At 40.3% G+C, this 15105-nt stretch overlaps 1 protein-coding gene across 7 annotated transcripts in view; it reads left to right on the top strand.

Annotated features, from left to right (window-relative positions):
• NAPEPLD (N-acyl phosphatidylethanolamine phospholipase D) overlaps positions 1 to 14524 on the top strand; it is a 29902-nt gene extending 15378 nt beyond the window's left edge. For 3 of the 7 annotated variants that reach the window (XM_005305791.5, XM_042859366.2, XM_042859365.2), the window contains exons 3-5: positions 6399 to 7045; positions 10345 to 10459; positions 13553 to 14524. In XM_005305791.5, coding sequence (XP_005305848.2) covers positions 6399 to 7045; positions 10345 to 10459; positions 13553 to 13681 — 891 coding nt within the window. In that variant the 3' untranslated portion in view covers positions 13682 to 14524. Of the gene's footprint in view, positions 1 to 6398; positions 7046 to 10326; positions 10460 to 13552 lie in introns of all 7 variants that reach the window. The other 4 variants (XM_065557334.1, XM_065557385.1, XM_065557251.1 and 1 more) reach the window with 3 other exon arrangements.
• Positions 14525 to 15105: the final 581 nt, after the last annotated feature.

Here is a 15105-nt window from a genome sequence, read left to right as displayed (position 1 = left end):
CAACTCTGATTTCCTAGTTTGCACTTCAGATGGTGAAGTAAGAACTAGCAGACAGTAGGAGTGTCACTAAAGTGAAGTAAAAAAAAGTCAGAAGCAGCAAAAAGATAGATGAAACATTATTATTTGGACTTCTCAGCCACTTCACTGCTTGCTTCACCATTGTCTGCATCACCTCTGAATTAAATCGTAAAGTATTTCTGAGCCTACTTAAAATTAAAGCTGAGGGTTCCATGCTTTCCTTGACACTGCTTAGCTGTAGCGTGTCTTTAATACAAACTACTGCTTCGTCTACATTATAGTTAGCAACCCCTTGATTTTAAGAACATGCTAAATAGCTGACACCCTTAACTGGTTCATGTTATCAGTCAGTATTTTGCATATGGAATTGTATGACACCGATGACGTACTTCATTGTAACTACAGACTACACTGGTCTACAATTTTTGAGAAGTTGTCTGCTTCAGAGATAAAATGTGCTATTTATTATGTATTTTGATGTGCTGAATTCAAATATGACAGTTAAAACAACTGATTGGCTACTGTTTCTAAGATATTTAAATTTTTACATTTTATGTCTATGTATATTGTGTAGATAGTAGAGTTTTAATCATAAATTGTAAACCTAGGTCTTTTCATGTGTTTATGGTTGCTTTACATGATAATATTTCACCTGTCGTGTTTATGTAACACTGTAAAAATCAGCAAAAGGGTTATATAAATAAAATTTATTATGAAACAAAAAGGCAAAAAACTATTATGTACATAGTTTAGTCCTATTCAGTGTCTACTCGGCGCTTCTTGGCTTGTCTCTTGTATTCATTAAATGGAGCATCTCTTGTCACTGTCCAGCAATAGTCTGCAAGCATTGATGGGCTCCATTTGCCCTGATAGCGTTTCTCCATTGTTGCAATGTCCTGGTGAAATCGCTCACTGTACTCGTCGCTCACTGCTCCGCAGTTCGGTGGAAAAAAATCTAGATGAGAATGCAAAAAATGTATCTTTAGTGACATGTTGCAACCAAGGCTTTTGTATGCCTTGAGGAGGTTTTCCACCAACAACCTGTAGTTGTCTGCCTTGTTGTTTCCGAGAAAATTTATTGCCACTAACTGGAAGGCTTTCCATGCCGTCTTTTCCTTGCCACGCAGTGCATGGTCAAATGCATCATCTCGAAGAAGTTCATGAATCTGAGGACCAACAAAGACACCTTCCTTTATCTTAGCTTCACTTAACCTTGGAAATTTTCCACGGAGGTACTTGAAAGCTGCTTGTGTTTTGTCAATGGCCTTGACAAAGTTCTTCATCAGACCCAGCTTGATGTGTAAAGGTGGTAACAAAATCTTCCTTGATTCAACAAGTGGTGGATGCTGAACACTTTTCCTCCCGGGCTCCAATGACTGTCGGAGTGGCCAATCTTTCTTGATGTAGTGGAAATCTCTTGCACAACTATCCCATTCGCAGAGAAAACAGCAGTACTTTGTGTATCTAGTCTGCAGACCAAGCAAGAGAGCAACAACCTTCAAATCGCCACAAAGCTGCCACTGATGTTGGTCATAGTTTATGCACCTCAAAAGTTGTTTCATGTTGTCATAGGTTTCCTTCATATGGACTGCATGACCAACTGGAATTGATGGCAAAACATTGCCATTATGCAGTAAAACAGCTTTAAGACTCGTCTTCGATGAATCAATGAACAGTCTCCACTCATCTGGATCGTGAACGATGTTGAGGGCTGCCATCACACCCATCGATGTTGTTGCAGGCTACACGATCACCTTCCATGAAGAAGAATGGGACAAGATCCTTTTGACGGTCACGGAACATGGAAACCCTAACATTACCTGCCAGGAGATTCCACTGCTGTAGTCTGGAGCCCAACAGCTCTGCCTTACTCTTGGGTAGTTCCAAATCCCTGACAAGGTCATTCAGTTCACCTTGTGTTATGAGGTGTGGTTCAGAGGAGGAGGATGGGAGAAAATGTGGGTCCTGTGACACTGATGGTTCAGGACCAGAAGTTTCATCCTCTTCCTCTTCCTCATCTGACTCAAGTGAGAATGATTCTGGTGCATCAGGAACCGGCAGTCCTTCTCCGTGGGGTACTGGGCATATAGCTGATGGAATGTTTGGATAATGCACAGTCCACTTTTTCTTCTTTGACACATCTTTCCCAACTGGAGGCACCATGCAGAAGTAACAATTGATGGTATGATCTGTTGGCTCTCTCCAAATCATTGGCTCTGCAAAAGGCATAGATTTCCTTTTCCTGTTCAACCACTGGTGAAGATTTGTTGCACAAGTGTTGCAGCATATGTGTGGGGCCCACCTCTTGTCCTGATCTCCAATTTTGCAGCCAAAATAAAGGTGATAGGCTTTCTTAACCATAGTGGTTATACTGCGCTTTTGTGATGCAAAAGTCACTTCACCACAAACATAGCAGAAGTTATCTGCACTGTTCACACAAGTACGAGGTATCTCTGCTCACTTTGGCTAAACAGAAATGTGTCCCTTTGCAAAATCAAACACTGACAAATAAGAGAGCACAACACTGTATGATTTCTAGAGCTGATATAGGGCAATTTGTTCAGCAGAGTGATGTAAGCTTCATTATGATTGCATCATCCATGACTTCTAGGAATAACATGATGCAATTCATATCATGTATGACGCAATACTAGCTTCAGATTGCATCATTCATTGTTTTGCCTAAAAAGCAAGTACTGTCCAAACCCAGTCATAGATGTATTCATAGATCCAGTCAAAGATGTATTTTAGTCATTTCTGGTTTAAATTGAGATCCCTTCCCTTTATAACTCACTTATCCTCCGCCATTCCCAAGTCAAGGGTCGTATATACTGACCCAATAGGATATCTTGAAAACTAGAGCCAATCAACAATTTTAAGCATCATTTTCGTTCTCAGTGACCCAGAATTAGTAAAGTTTGACTACATTTATTTCAGAAGCATTTTGGCTGTAGAGCAGTGCTATTGCTAAATTATTACAACAAGCCTCCATTTTTAACTGGGAATCTAGACCACAGGCTTTCTGTATGTTACTGGCTTTGTTAATGTAGGGTTACCATATTTCAGCGAGCAAAAAAGAGGACGGGAGGAGCCCCGCCCTAGCCCCGCCCCTGCCCCTCCCACTTCCCGCCCCCCCCTGACCTCCCAACCCTCCCCCCGTTCCTTGTCCCCTGACTACCCCCTCCTGGGACCCCTGCCCCTAACTGCCCCCCAGGACTATCTAAGCCTCCCTGCCTCTTGTCCCCTGACTGCCCCAACCTTTATCCACACCCCCACCCCCAGACAGACCCCTGGGACTCCCACGCCCCATCCAACCACTCCCCACCCACTGACAGCCCCCCCCCCAGAACTCCCAACCCATCTAAACCCCTCTGCTCCCTGTCCCCTGACTGCTCCGATCCCTCTCCGCACTCCTGCCCCCTGACAGCCCCCCCCAGAACTCCCAACCCATCTAAACCCCTCTGCTCCCTGTCCCCTGACTGCTCCGATCCCTCTCCCCACTCCTGCCCCCTGACAGCTCCCCCCCAGAACTCCCAGCCCCCTACCCCCCCCCCCCCCGCTCCTTGTCCCCTAACTGCCCCCTCCTAAGACCCCCCCCAACTGCCCCCCAGGACCCTACCCCCTACCTGTACCCTGACTGCCCAAAACTTTCTCCACTGCCCCCAAAAAGCCCCCCCTGTTTCTTGACCTCCACCTCCAGAACCTTCCTGCCCCCTGACCTCCTTACCCTGCTGCTCAGAACAGAGTGTTGGGCTCTGTGCAGCCGAGCCGGACACGTGGCTGAGCTCCCGAGCACAACAAAACCCGGTCTGGCCCTGCACAACAAAACCCGGTCTGGCCCTGCACAGTGCTGCCGGACTGGGCTGCAAGGCAGCTGCTGGCTCAGAATGCAGGGCGGATCCGGCTCCTCTACAGCTGCTCCCGAGTCCAGCCCGGGACTTCCCTGCAGCCCTCCCAGCCACTCTCTGCTAATCCCGGACATTGTGAGAGCTTTGCAAATTCCCCCCGGACGCTATTTTTAGCACACAAAAGGAGGACATGTCCGGGGAAATCCGGACGTATGGTAACCCTAGTTAATGACTTTTCTAAATGGCATTGAGATGGCTTTAATCATCATGTATTGTAAACCTAAACTGTTGATTTGTGTTGCTCCACAAATCTCAGTTAAAATAAAATCAGATGGTGAGTCAGTATGTACTGAGCTCCAAAGTCCTAAGCTAATTAACCAATCTAAAGCCAGTCATGTATTTCTTCTTGCTTTGCATTTGGGGTGGGGAGGTGGGGACTTCAATTAATGCAGTAATGAAAAGAAGTGAGTAGTACATATTTTTCACTAGATATCTTTGTCCACAGCCAATTTGTCATTAATGTCATATTTCAAACATCTGCCATTGTTCTTGGAACAAAACCAAACATCTATAGTGCAACTATGTCACCACAGTAATACTAGTATGCTAATACTAAATCTGGATAAGATTGTGTATTTTATCCACCTCATTGTTTACCTCGTTGTGCAATTCAAATGATTTAGTATGGAATATATTGCAGTAGAAGTTGTACACTCTTTTTTTAAGTACTTGTGATTTCAATAATGAAATGATGACTTGGAAAAACCTATTTTTTTTTTTACTCCAAAATTTGAACATTTAAAAAAGACAGTCATGAATAAATTTTTTCAACACATCAAAGAACAAAATTCTGTTTTATGAAGACCTGAAAATGGTTTGCCCCAACTCCTTTCCATAATTTTGTATTAATTCATAGATTTTAAGACCGGAAGGGACCATTTGATCATCTAGTCTGACTTTCTATATAATAGAGGTCACAGAATTTCAGTCAGTTATTCCTGCATTTAGCTCAACAACTTGTATTTGGCTAAAGCATATCTCCCAGAAAGGCATTCAGTTTTGATCTGAAAATATCAATGATGGAGATAATACCACTTCCCTTGGTAGAGAAAAAGAAAATTGTGCCTTATTTCTAATTTGAATTTATCTGGATTCAACGTCCAGCTATTGGTTCTAGTTGTCATAGAATGTCAGGGTTGGAAGGGGATCTCAGGAGGTCATCTAGTCCAACCGCCTGCTCAAAGCAGGACCAATCCCCAGACAGATTTTTACCCCAGTTCCCTAAATGGCCCCCTCAAAGATTGAGCTCACAACCCTGGGTTTAGCAGGCCAATGCTCAAACCACTGAGCTATCCCTCCCCCCGTCCTCTCTTTGTTAGATCAAAGAACACTATAATACCGTGAAGATAATCAAGTCCATCTCTCTGTCTTCTTTTTAATAAACTAAACACATTTTGTTCTTTGAGTCTCTCATTGTAAGGCATTTTCTCCAGCTCTCAAATTATTTTTGTGGCTCTCTTCTGCACCCTCATCAGTTGGAAGGTGGTCAAGTGGATCAAATATGGCTTTATCCTCTCTTCTGAGAGCATTGCCATAGTTATTGTGACAGGGACATAAATGTCTCACTGCAAATAATGCAATTTTTATCACCTCCCTTCTAAGAAAAATACATTCAGGATGTAACACACTTTTTAATGGAATTCTTTATTCAAACTACAGCTCTAATGAAATCCCAGATTGAAATATTGATCTGAAGGGAATTACACTTAATCATTACCTTTCAATACAGTTTCAGTAGAACTGAAATTCATATTTCAATTTTTAATTAAGCTTCCACAGGACTTCACATTTAAGATAACCCTCCATAAGTAATGTAGCAGCAGTGGTGCTGCATTACACCTCTCTACTTGGCAGTTTCTTAAAAATTTATCAGCAGTATTCATTGAATTATTGACTCTGCCGGTAGCATATTAGTGGTCCTCCTAGCAGATTAGTCTCTTCAATCTAATAAGTAACTTGTAATAAATCTCTCTCTGCTGGGACTCTGGAAGGATATTGCTCAGATCCACAAGCTATAGCTCCAATATTTAAGCTAAAGGCCAAACTCCAAGAGATAGTAGTAGTAGTAGCAGCAGCACTAAGATCCTCTTCCAGGGCAATAGGGGCAAGATATCAGAATTTGTTGCTAATTTTGAGCAATTCTGTTTCATTCCAGTAAAAGTCTGCAAATTGTTTTCAGCACATCTTTTAATCGTTTCCTTTGTAGAGCCGCAGGCCTAATTCTCTTGCTCTCAAGAGTATGTTCTAAGGACTAGAAGGATTAAATGATTATTAAAAATAAGATTAATGATTTTAATTTAATAGGAAGCTATTGAAGTCACTGGAAATGGTATCTCTGTGCATCTACTTGCAGGTTTCCTAGAAATTAAAGATATACACTAAGTACAAGCCTTGTTTTGTGATTGGTACCTTGTGGGCTTTTTGTTATGTGTGCGCTTTGCTTTCTAACTCTTTTTTTTGTTGTTTTGCTAGGAACTTGATAAAGAGCTTCCTGTGTTAAACCCTTACTTTATTCCAAACCCTGAACTAGTTGGTAAGACTGGAACTGGCATGCGAGTCACATGGTTAGGACATGCCTCAGTTATGGTGGAAATGGATGGACTCGTAATTCTTACTGACCCCATCTTCAGCCAGCGGGCTTCCCCAGCACAGTTTGTGGGTCCAAAACGTTTCCGAGGACCTCCATGCACAGTAGATCAACTCCCAAAAATAGATGCAGTGATGATCAGCCACACCCACTATGACCATTTGGACTATAATACTGTAGAGAGTTTAAACAAGCGCTTTGGCACTGAGTTGAGATGGTTTGTGCCTCTGGGTCTTTTAGAATGGATGCAGAAATGTGGCTGTGAAAATGTGATTGAACTGGACTGGTGGGAAGAGAACTGTGTCCCCGGTCATGACGCAGTTACTTTTGTCTTTACCCCGTCTCAACACTGGTGCAAGAGGACTGCAACAGATGACAACAAGATTCTTTGGGGCAGCTGGTCTGTCTTGGGGCCCTGGAATAGGTTTTTCTTTGCAGGAGATACTGGTTACTGTGTTGCTTTTGAAGAGATAGGCAAAAGATTTGGACCTTTTGATCTTGCAGCTATTCCCATTGGAGCTTATGAGCCAAGGTATGCAAATTTCAAAGGGTTTGACCAAAAGATATGTAAACTAGATCAATGAAATGATATACTGACTTCAAACCACTTTTTTTCTTGTTAGTGGTTTAATACTAACATTGTATCTACAGCTTCTGAACTTTTCACTTGTCTGAAATATATTTCAGGAAATGTAGAGCAGAAGAGCGATTTGAAGGCTGTGGAAATAATAAGGGAGAGCAAAGGCATGTCTGTGCTTTGGACGGCACAGCTGCAGCTATGTTGTTGTAGCAGCATAGTGCAGATGCTTCCTACATCAACAGAAGGGTTTTTTCCATCAATGTAGATAATCCACCTCCCTGAATGGGCGGAAGCTAGGTTGACAGAAGAATTCTTCTGTTGATCTAGTTGACAGAAGAATTCTTCTGTTGACCTAACTGAGGGTTAGGTCAGCTTAACTACAGTGCTCTGGGATGTGAATTTGTCATACCCATGAGTGATGTACCTAAGTCAATGTAAATTTTAAGTGTACACCAGAACCAAGATGTAGAAAAGAGAGGGAAAGAAGCTGAAATGTGGTGGGGTTTTTTTTTCAGACATTATTCCAAAAACTACTGAAAAACACACACAGCCTGGCATTATTTTAATGTGAAAAGAAAGTGGGAATAGGAAAGGCCACTGGGATTACCCAGCATGTATGAAATCCCTTTTCATACATGCACACAATTTACAGTGCTACTATATTATTCTAATTACCACATTACTTTCGCCGATTTCAGTTCTCACATGATTCTGAATGCTTTATAGCGTTTGAAAGATGTTTGTCTGGGCATCTATTTCCTGCTTATCACATGGTATCTAAGCTTTCAGATGGAATAAAGCATTGGTTTTTAGTAGGGTTGTCGATTAATTGCAGTTAACTCATGCGATTAACTCAAAAAAATTAACTGCGATTAAAAAAATTAATTGTGATTAATCACGCTGTTAAATAATAGACTACCAATTGAAATGTATTAAATATTTTTGGGATGGTTTTTCTACATTTTCAAATATATTGATTTATATTACAATACAGAATGCAAAGTGTACAGTGCTCACTTTATATTAATTTTTATTACAAATATTTGCACTGTAAAAATGATAAAAGAAATAGTATTTGTCAATTCACCTCATACAAGTACTGTAGTGCAATCTCTTTATCGTGAAAGTGTAACTTACAAATGTAGATATTTTTCTTACATAACTGCACTCAAAAACAAAACAATGTAAAACTTTAGAGCCTACAAGTCTACTCAGTCCTACTTCTTGTTCAGCCAATTGCTAAGACAAACAAGTTTGTTTACATTTACGGGAGATACTGCTAAGTGCTTCTTATTTACAGTGTCACCTGAAAGTGAGAACAGGCGTTCGCATGGCACTTCTGTAGCCAGCATTGCAAGGTATTTACGTGCCAGATATGCTAAACATTCATATGCCCCTTCTGCCACCATTCCAGAGGACATACTTCCATGCTGATAATGCTCGTTAAAAAATGTGTTAATTAAATTTGTGACTGAACTCCCTGGGGGAAAATTGTATGTCTCCTGTTCTTTTACCTACGTTCTGCCATATATTTCATGTTATAGCAGTCTTGGATGATGACCCAACACATGTTCGTTTTAAGAACACTTTCACAGCAGATTTGACAAAACGCAAAGAAGATACCAATGTGAGATTTCTAAGGATAGATACAGCACTCGACCCAAGGTTTAAGAATCTGAAGTGCCTTCCAAAATCTGAGAGGGATGAGGTGTGAAGAATGCTTTCAGAGGTCTTAAAAAAGCAACACTCTGATGTGGAAACTACAGAACCCAAACCATCAAAAAAGAAAATCAACCTTCTCCTGGTGGTATCTGACTCAGATGATGAAAATGAACATGCATCAATCCGCTCTGCTTTGGATTGTTATCGAGCAGAACCCGTTATCGGCATGGACGCATGTCTTCTGGAATGGTGGTTGAAGCATGAAAGGACATATGAATCTTTAGTGCATCTGGCACATAAATATATTGCGATGCCGGCTACAACAGTGCCATGCGAATACCTGTTCTCACTTTTGGGTGACATTGTAAACAAGATGTGGGTAGCATTATCTCCTGCAAATTGTAACCAAACTTGTTTGTCTGAGCGATTGGCTGAAGTAGGACTGAGTGGACTTGTAGGTTCTAAAATTTTATATTGTTTTATTTTTTTAATGCAGTTATTTTTTGTACATAATTCTACATTTGTAAGTTCAACTTTCATTATAGAGAGATTGCACTACAGTATGTGTATTAGGTGAATTGAAATACACTATTTCTTTTGTTTTTTTACAGTTCAAATATTCGTAATCAAAAATAAATATAAAGTGAGCACTGTACACTTTGTATTCTGTGTTATAGTTGAAATCAATATATTTGAAAATGTAGAAAACATCCAAAAATATTTAAATAAATGGTATTCTATTATTGTTTAAGCGTGATTAATTTGTTTAATCACTTGGCAGTCCTAGTTTTTAGCTTTAGCAGTTCTCAAGATAAGTTGCTAAAATGTCAGAAATGAAGCCTGGATAGGTTGGGGAAGCAAACCAGAAATCAGAATGGTGAGATTAAAGTCCAGTATTTCTCATGAACTACCCAGTTCAGAAATAAATGCTAGCATTCTCAGTGATGTGCAAAATCTGCTTCTATTCTCTTTAGAGAGACTTTGACTGTCACTGACCCCTACACTTTTTGACACTGGCCCGCAATCAATTATAGCAAATTCTAGAAGTTGAACCAATGTAATTTTAATCCTGTGCCTTATACCTTGGGACTTGACATCTCACTCAAAACACTGCACCCTCCAGTAGCAAGCAAAGTGTTCATTCAATACCAACTCGGAGAGAAGAGTGCTATCTACTAAAACATGTTTCTTTTGGTGTATCCTATGATTCTTCATACATATTGATTATGGGGATGTTAGCATGAACTTGCTTCAGAGCAGATGGCCCATAAATCCTTAAGATGAATACATTGGGAAAACTTCCCACCTCTATAAGGAATACCGATTAAAAAACTGAACTAGTAGCCCTCCAGATTCTGTGGATGTGCATGCTGTTGTATACATCTATTGGAATTAGTTGAAGGAATGCTAGTCATTACTAGCAAATGGATTTCTACAGTCTCTGTAACTTGGTCACAGTTATAGACCTTTCTTTTTGATTAAATGAGGATATCTTAACACCTCTTGCCTATTTAAAAACCCTAATAAAGAACAGATATCTTGAATGTACAAGGTTACACTAAATATGTAAGTTATTTTGTGTTTGTTAGGTGGTTTATGAAATACCAGCATGTGAATCCTGAAGAAGCTGTAAGAATTCATATTGATGTTCAGACAAAGAAGTCTGTAGCGATTCATTGGGGAACCTTTGCTTTAGCAAATGAGGTGAGTTTGGGCTAATCATGAATACATTCAAATTTTCTAAGTACGGAAACAGTAATTAAGCTTAATCATCTCATATTATAACAAACATCTATAAATGGATTATCTATAGCTCAGAATTATACGCTTATTTTGTCTTAATCCTTACATAACTGACTACATATTGTATGTATTTAGTTAAGACTAAATTCTACAATTTTTAATACAAAAACTAGTTCAGTTTTCTTAACATTTTATACCTTGAGCTAAAATTGTTCTCAATAAAGCTGAATTTCTTGTGAATGTCAAATACTTAAAGATAAAAGGCAGTGAAAAAATATCAGCACATTGGGAGCTTTTATTATGCAGGCAGATTTGAATACTTGCTCTATTGGCAGAGGAACTGGTGCACTGAAAAAGGGGCAGGCATAATATGCTTGATCAGAAGAGATCAATGTTGCATGTTAAAAGAGCAAGTCTTGTCATCAGATTTGTGGTACTGGGTTAGCATGAACGTGACATGAGACTGCTTATGTAGTAAATGACCACAGATAATTCATACAGGTAATAGAATTCATGACAAATGAGGGAGAGAATAAGAGAAGAAACCCAGAAAGAGAGAGACTATAATTCTAGTCCAGCATTTGAAATTTTGCATCCATGCCTTGAATCATCAGACACTTGGGACACAAATCTAGATCAGATGACGGGACAAAGAAGAGCTTGTGTCAGAAATCCAGAAAGAGAAATTGACACAGAAGATAAAGAATTCTGCAATTGATCTTCAGATCTGAATGCCCCAAATTGGGAAGAAAATATTTACAATAGTACATCAGCAGGTATTATAGAAATGTGCTGGATAGCAAGACTAAAACAGACAATCATGGTTTTTATTACCATTATAGATGAAATTATTAATGAGTCACAGGGTGAAATAACTTTCTGGAATGGAGGATGGGAGTGTTCTGTTATATGGATAGTAATTTAGGTATACAAAAATCAGGGACAGCACAAGTGTGAATAAATATGTAACTGCTAAGTATCAGAGGGGTAGCTTTGTTAGTCTGTATCCACAAAAACAACGAGGAGTCTGATGGCACCTTAAAGATTAACAGATTTATTTGGGCATAAGCTTTCGTGGGTAAAAAAACCCCACTTCTTCAGATGCATGTGTACTGCTAAGTTTGCTTTTATTGTTGTATCATTTGCAGACAGGCAGAAGTTGGACTATTATAGGTGTATATAACACTTTACTAAACATGTAAAATGTGATTAACTGTCTAATCCTGCATAATTAAGTTCCTTTTATAGTTAATTTGAGGTACACTTTATTGACAATTTCATATTCTGTTCTATTGCTCAATTTTTAACTTCATAAACAAGTTTCTAATATAGGTAATATGTTGCCACTGTTTGTAAAATTGTAGTTTAGGGGAAATTATTGTTAAAACATCTATATGCATTTTATCTTGTCACTAGTAGCCTGGATACTGAGTTATTAAGGCGGCAACATATGTAAACACAGTATCTTTGATACAACGTTTCACATGCAGGCCACCTTGAATAGTCTGTGCCTTTGGTATCCAACATATAAAAAGTGCTTTTTTAATTATTCTGAATACACGTTGAAAACTCCCTTAAGCCTTTTTTATATGCTTTGCTTTGTATTCAAGATAGCATTGCCTAGAAATGCTGTGTGTATAGTATACCTTCTTCAAATTATCTAAATTTATTTTTAAAAATGTAACAGCAAGGAGACAGCATTGAAATGACAGTTTGCTTGCTTGAACAATCAAACTGAATAACCTTTAAATGTGGGAGAAGGAAGTCTTTATTTTTTGTTGATCATGACAGGGAATGCATTTTTCTAAAATTGGGAAAGTGCCATCTACTGAATCACCAACCCCACTTCCTCCAGTACTTTACTTTTCCCCATGGTTCCCAACCCAGGAGTGAGCTGGTCCTGGTTTATTTAAGAACTCTTATCCAATAGGGTGTGAGGTAGTATGGATTTTGAGTGATAGATGCATATTTAGCTAGTATTGTAAAGATTATAGGTCATAGGGTTACCATATTTAAAAAATAAAAAAAGACACTCCACGGGGCCCTGGCCCTGCCCCAACTCTGCCCATTCCCCAAAGTCCCCATCCTAACTCCCCCTCCTCCCTCCCAGCCACGCGAAAAGGACTGCCCAAGCGCTACGGTGTCACGGTTTGCCGGGCAGCCTCCAGACCCTGCGCCCCCCGGCCGGCACTTCCCCAGCACAGCTGGAGCCCAGGAGGGGAAGCGCCCAGCCGGGGGCGTAGGGTCTGGAGGCTGCCTGGCAAACCCGTGAAGCTGATAGCGCTCGGGCTTCGGGCAGCCCCCTTGCCTCCGGACCCTGCGCCCCTGGCCGGGCACTTTCCCTCCCGGGCTCCAGCTGCTCTGCTCCTCCCCTGACTCTTCGGCTCTGTTTAAGAGCCAAGCTGCCCGAGCCAGCGCTACCGGCTTTGGGCAGCCCCCTTGCCTCCGGACCCTGCGCCGCCGGAGCAGAGCAGCTGGAGCCCGGGAAGGAAAGTGCCCAGCCGGCGGCTCGGGGTCCGGAGGCACGGGGACTGCCCAAAGCTGGTAGCAGTGGCTCGGGCAGCTTAGCTCTTAAACAGAGCCGAAGTCTGAGTCAGGGGAGGAGCAGAGCAGCCGCGGGAGAGGAAGTGCCCGTCCGGTATTTTTCCTGGACATGTTCGGCTTTTTGGCAATTCCCCCCGGACGGGGGTTTGATTGCCGAAAAGCCGGACATGTCTGGGAAAAACCGGACGTATGGTAACCCTAATAGGTCATCCATTGTCTGTTACTAATTGTATAATTTCAGTGGGGTGTTTTAAATAATAATAAACCTCCAATAAAACCCCAAAACTTTCATGTTCACTTAATCTCAGAAAATGTACACCTAGTACACATTGCCCATTATATCCAAAAGGTGAACCAGTTTGCGTAGAGCAGTGGTTCGCAACCTGAGGTCCAGTCAACACAGAGCTGCGGCCCTTAATGGTAAATAGGTTGAGAACCACTGGTGTAGAGCTTGAAAGCCATATTTTATCTAATGCTGGCATTGTATCTCTTTCTCCCCTCCATCCCCAGTACTACTTGGATCCTCCAGTTAAACTGAATGAAGCCCTTGAAAGATATGGCTTGAAACCTGAGGATTTCTTTGTCTTGCACCATGGAGAATCACGAGACTTGAATATAAATGATGATGGATTTGAATAATTTTAAAAAATCTGGCAATTCTTTGAGCCTTGTTTTGATATGTACTAGGAAACAATGAAAAGACTGATAGCTTCATAACCCTATAATGAAATTTTCTAAAAATTTGTACTGGATTTTTAGACTCCAGGTTTGTTAATTTCAGAGGTAAAAATTGTATACCTGCTTGATTACAAAATTGCTTATAAACTGAATGGCATATTGAGAGATGATTTAAACACTAGCTAATGTACAAGGCATTAATTGTCTAGAAATACCTTGTAATTTCAACTATGTACATCAACCAAAAATGCTTTATTTTAATTTTTTCATATATGGTTTTATGGGGTGGAGTCTTCCAACTGTTGTGAAAGCATGTTTAAAGTAAAATACTGATTTTACTGAATGCCTGTATGTTTGCATTTCATGAGAAACTAAAAATGATCTAAAGAAATGTGCCTTTTTAAAGGGAGATATTACTTAAGATTTGCATCATTAATGCATAATTACTGCTGGCCAGAATATCTGTACTCTTTCATTGTTTTAGAATTATTCTTTATCATAGATCTAAATATTTCTATTTTGAGATTGGTTTTCCTTGTCAAATACGGTACATAAACTCATTTTGCTCCTATCTGAAGTCATGATTCAGCCTTTTATTTCTGTATTTTTTTTTCAAATAAGCAGAGGCACTGATGGCATTGTCTCAAATACAGGCTATAGAAGACTTTTCACAGCTTCCATATGGTTTTACTAAGCATGCTGTGGGATTATAAAATTTGTGCAGTATTGTAAAACTTGGCAAAATGCATCTGTAGTCAGTTGCCATACCGATTTACACAATAAAGTCTATTATTGCCAGGAAAATTGTAATTTTCCTTCACATTTCATTGTAAAAACTTGCTATACTACTTACAGGACTGTTAGTTATACCAAAACATAAGTCTGACTGCAGGGTATGGATATTTTTTGTTCTGGGAGTGCCATTGCACGTTAAATTCGTAAGAACGGCCATATTGAGTCAGACCAAAGGTCCATCTAGCCCAGTATCCTGTCTTCTGACAGTGGCCAGTGCCAGGTGCCCCAGAGGGAATGAACAGAACAGGTAATCATCAAGTGATCCATCCCATCACCTATTCCCAGCCTCTGGCAAACAGAGGCTAGGGACACCATCCTTGCCCATTCTGGCTAATGGATGGACATATCCTCCATGAACTTACCTAGTTCCTTTTTGAACTCTGTTATAGTCTTGGCCTTCACAACATCCTCTGGCAAATTGATCCATGGGTTGACTGTCTCATGGGGGACTTCCCCCACTTTTTTTCTTGTTAGTGGTTTAATACTAACTTATCTGCAGCTTCTGAACTTTTCACTTGTATAAAATATATTTTGGGAAATGTAGAGCAGAAGAGAGATTTGAAGGCTGTGGAAATAGTAAGGGAGAGCAA

This window comes from Chrysemys picta, chromosome 1 (assembly GCF_011386835.1).
Source record: "Chrysemys picta bellii isolate R12L10 chromosome 1, ASM1138683v2, whole genome shotgun sequence".
In the NCBI taxonomy this organism is placed as follows: Eukaryota; Metazoa; Chordata; order Testudines; family Emydidae; genus Chrysemys; species Chrysemys picta.
This window is presented reverse-complemented; position numbering and strand designations above follow the sequence as displayed.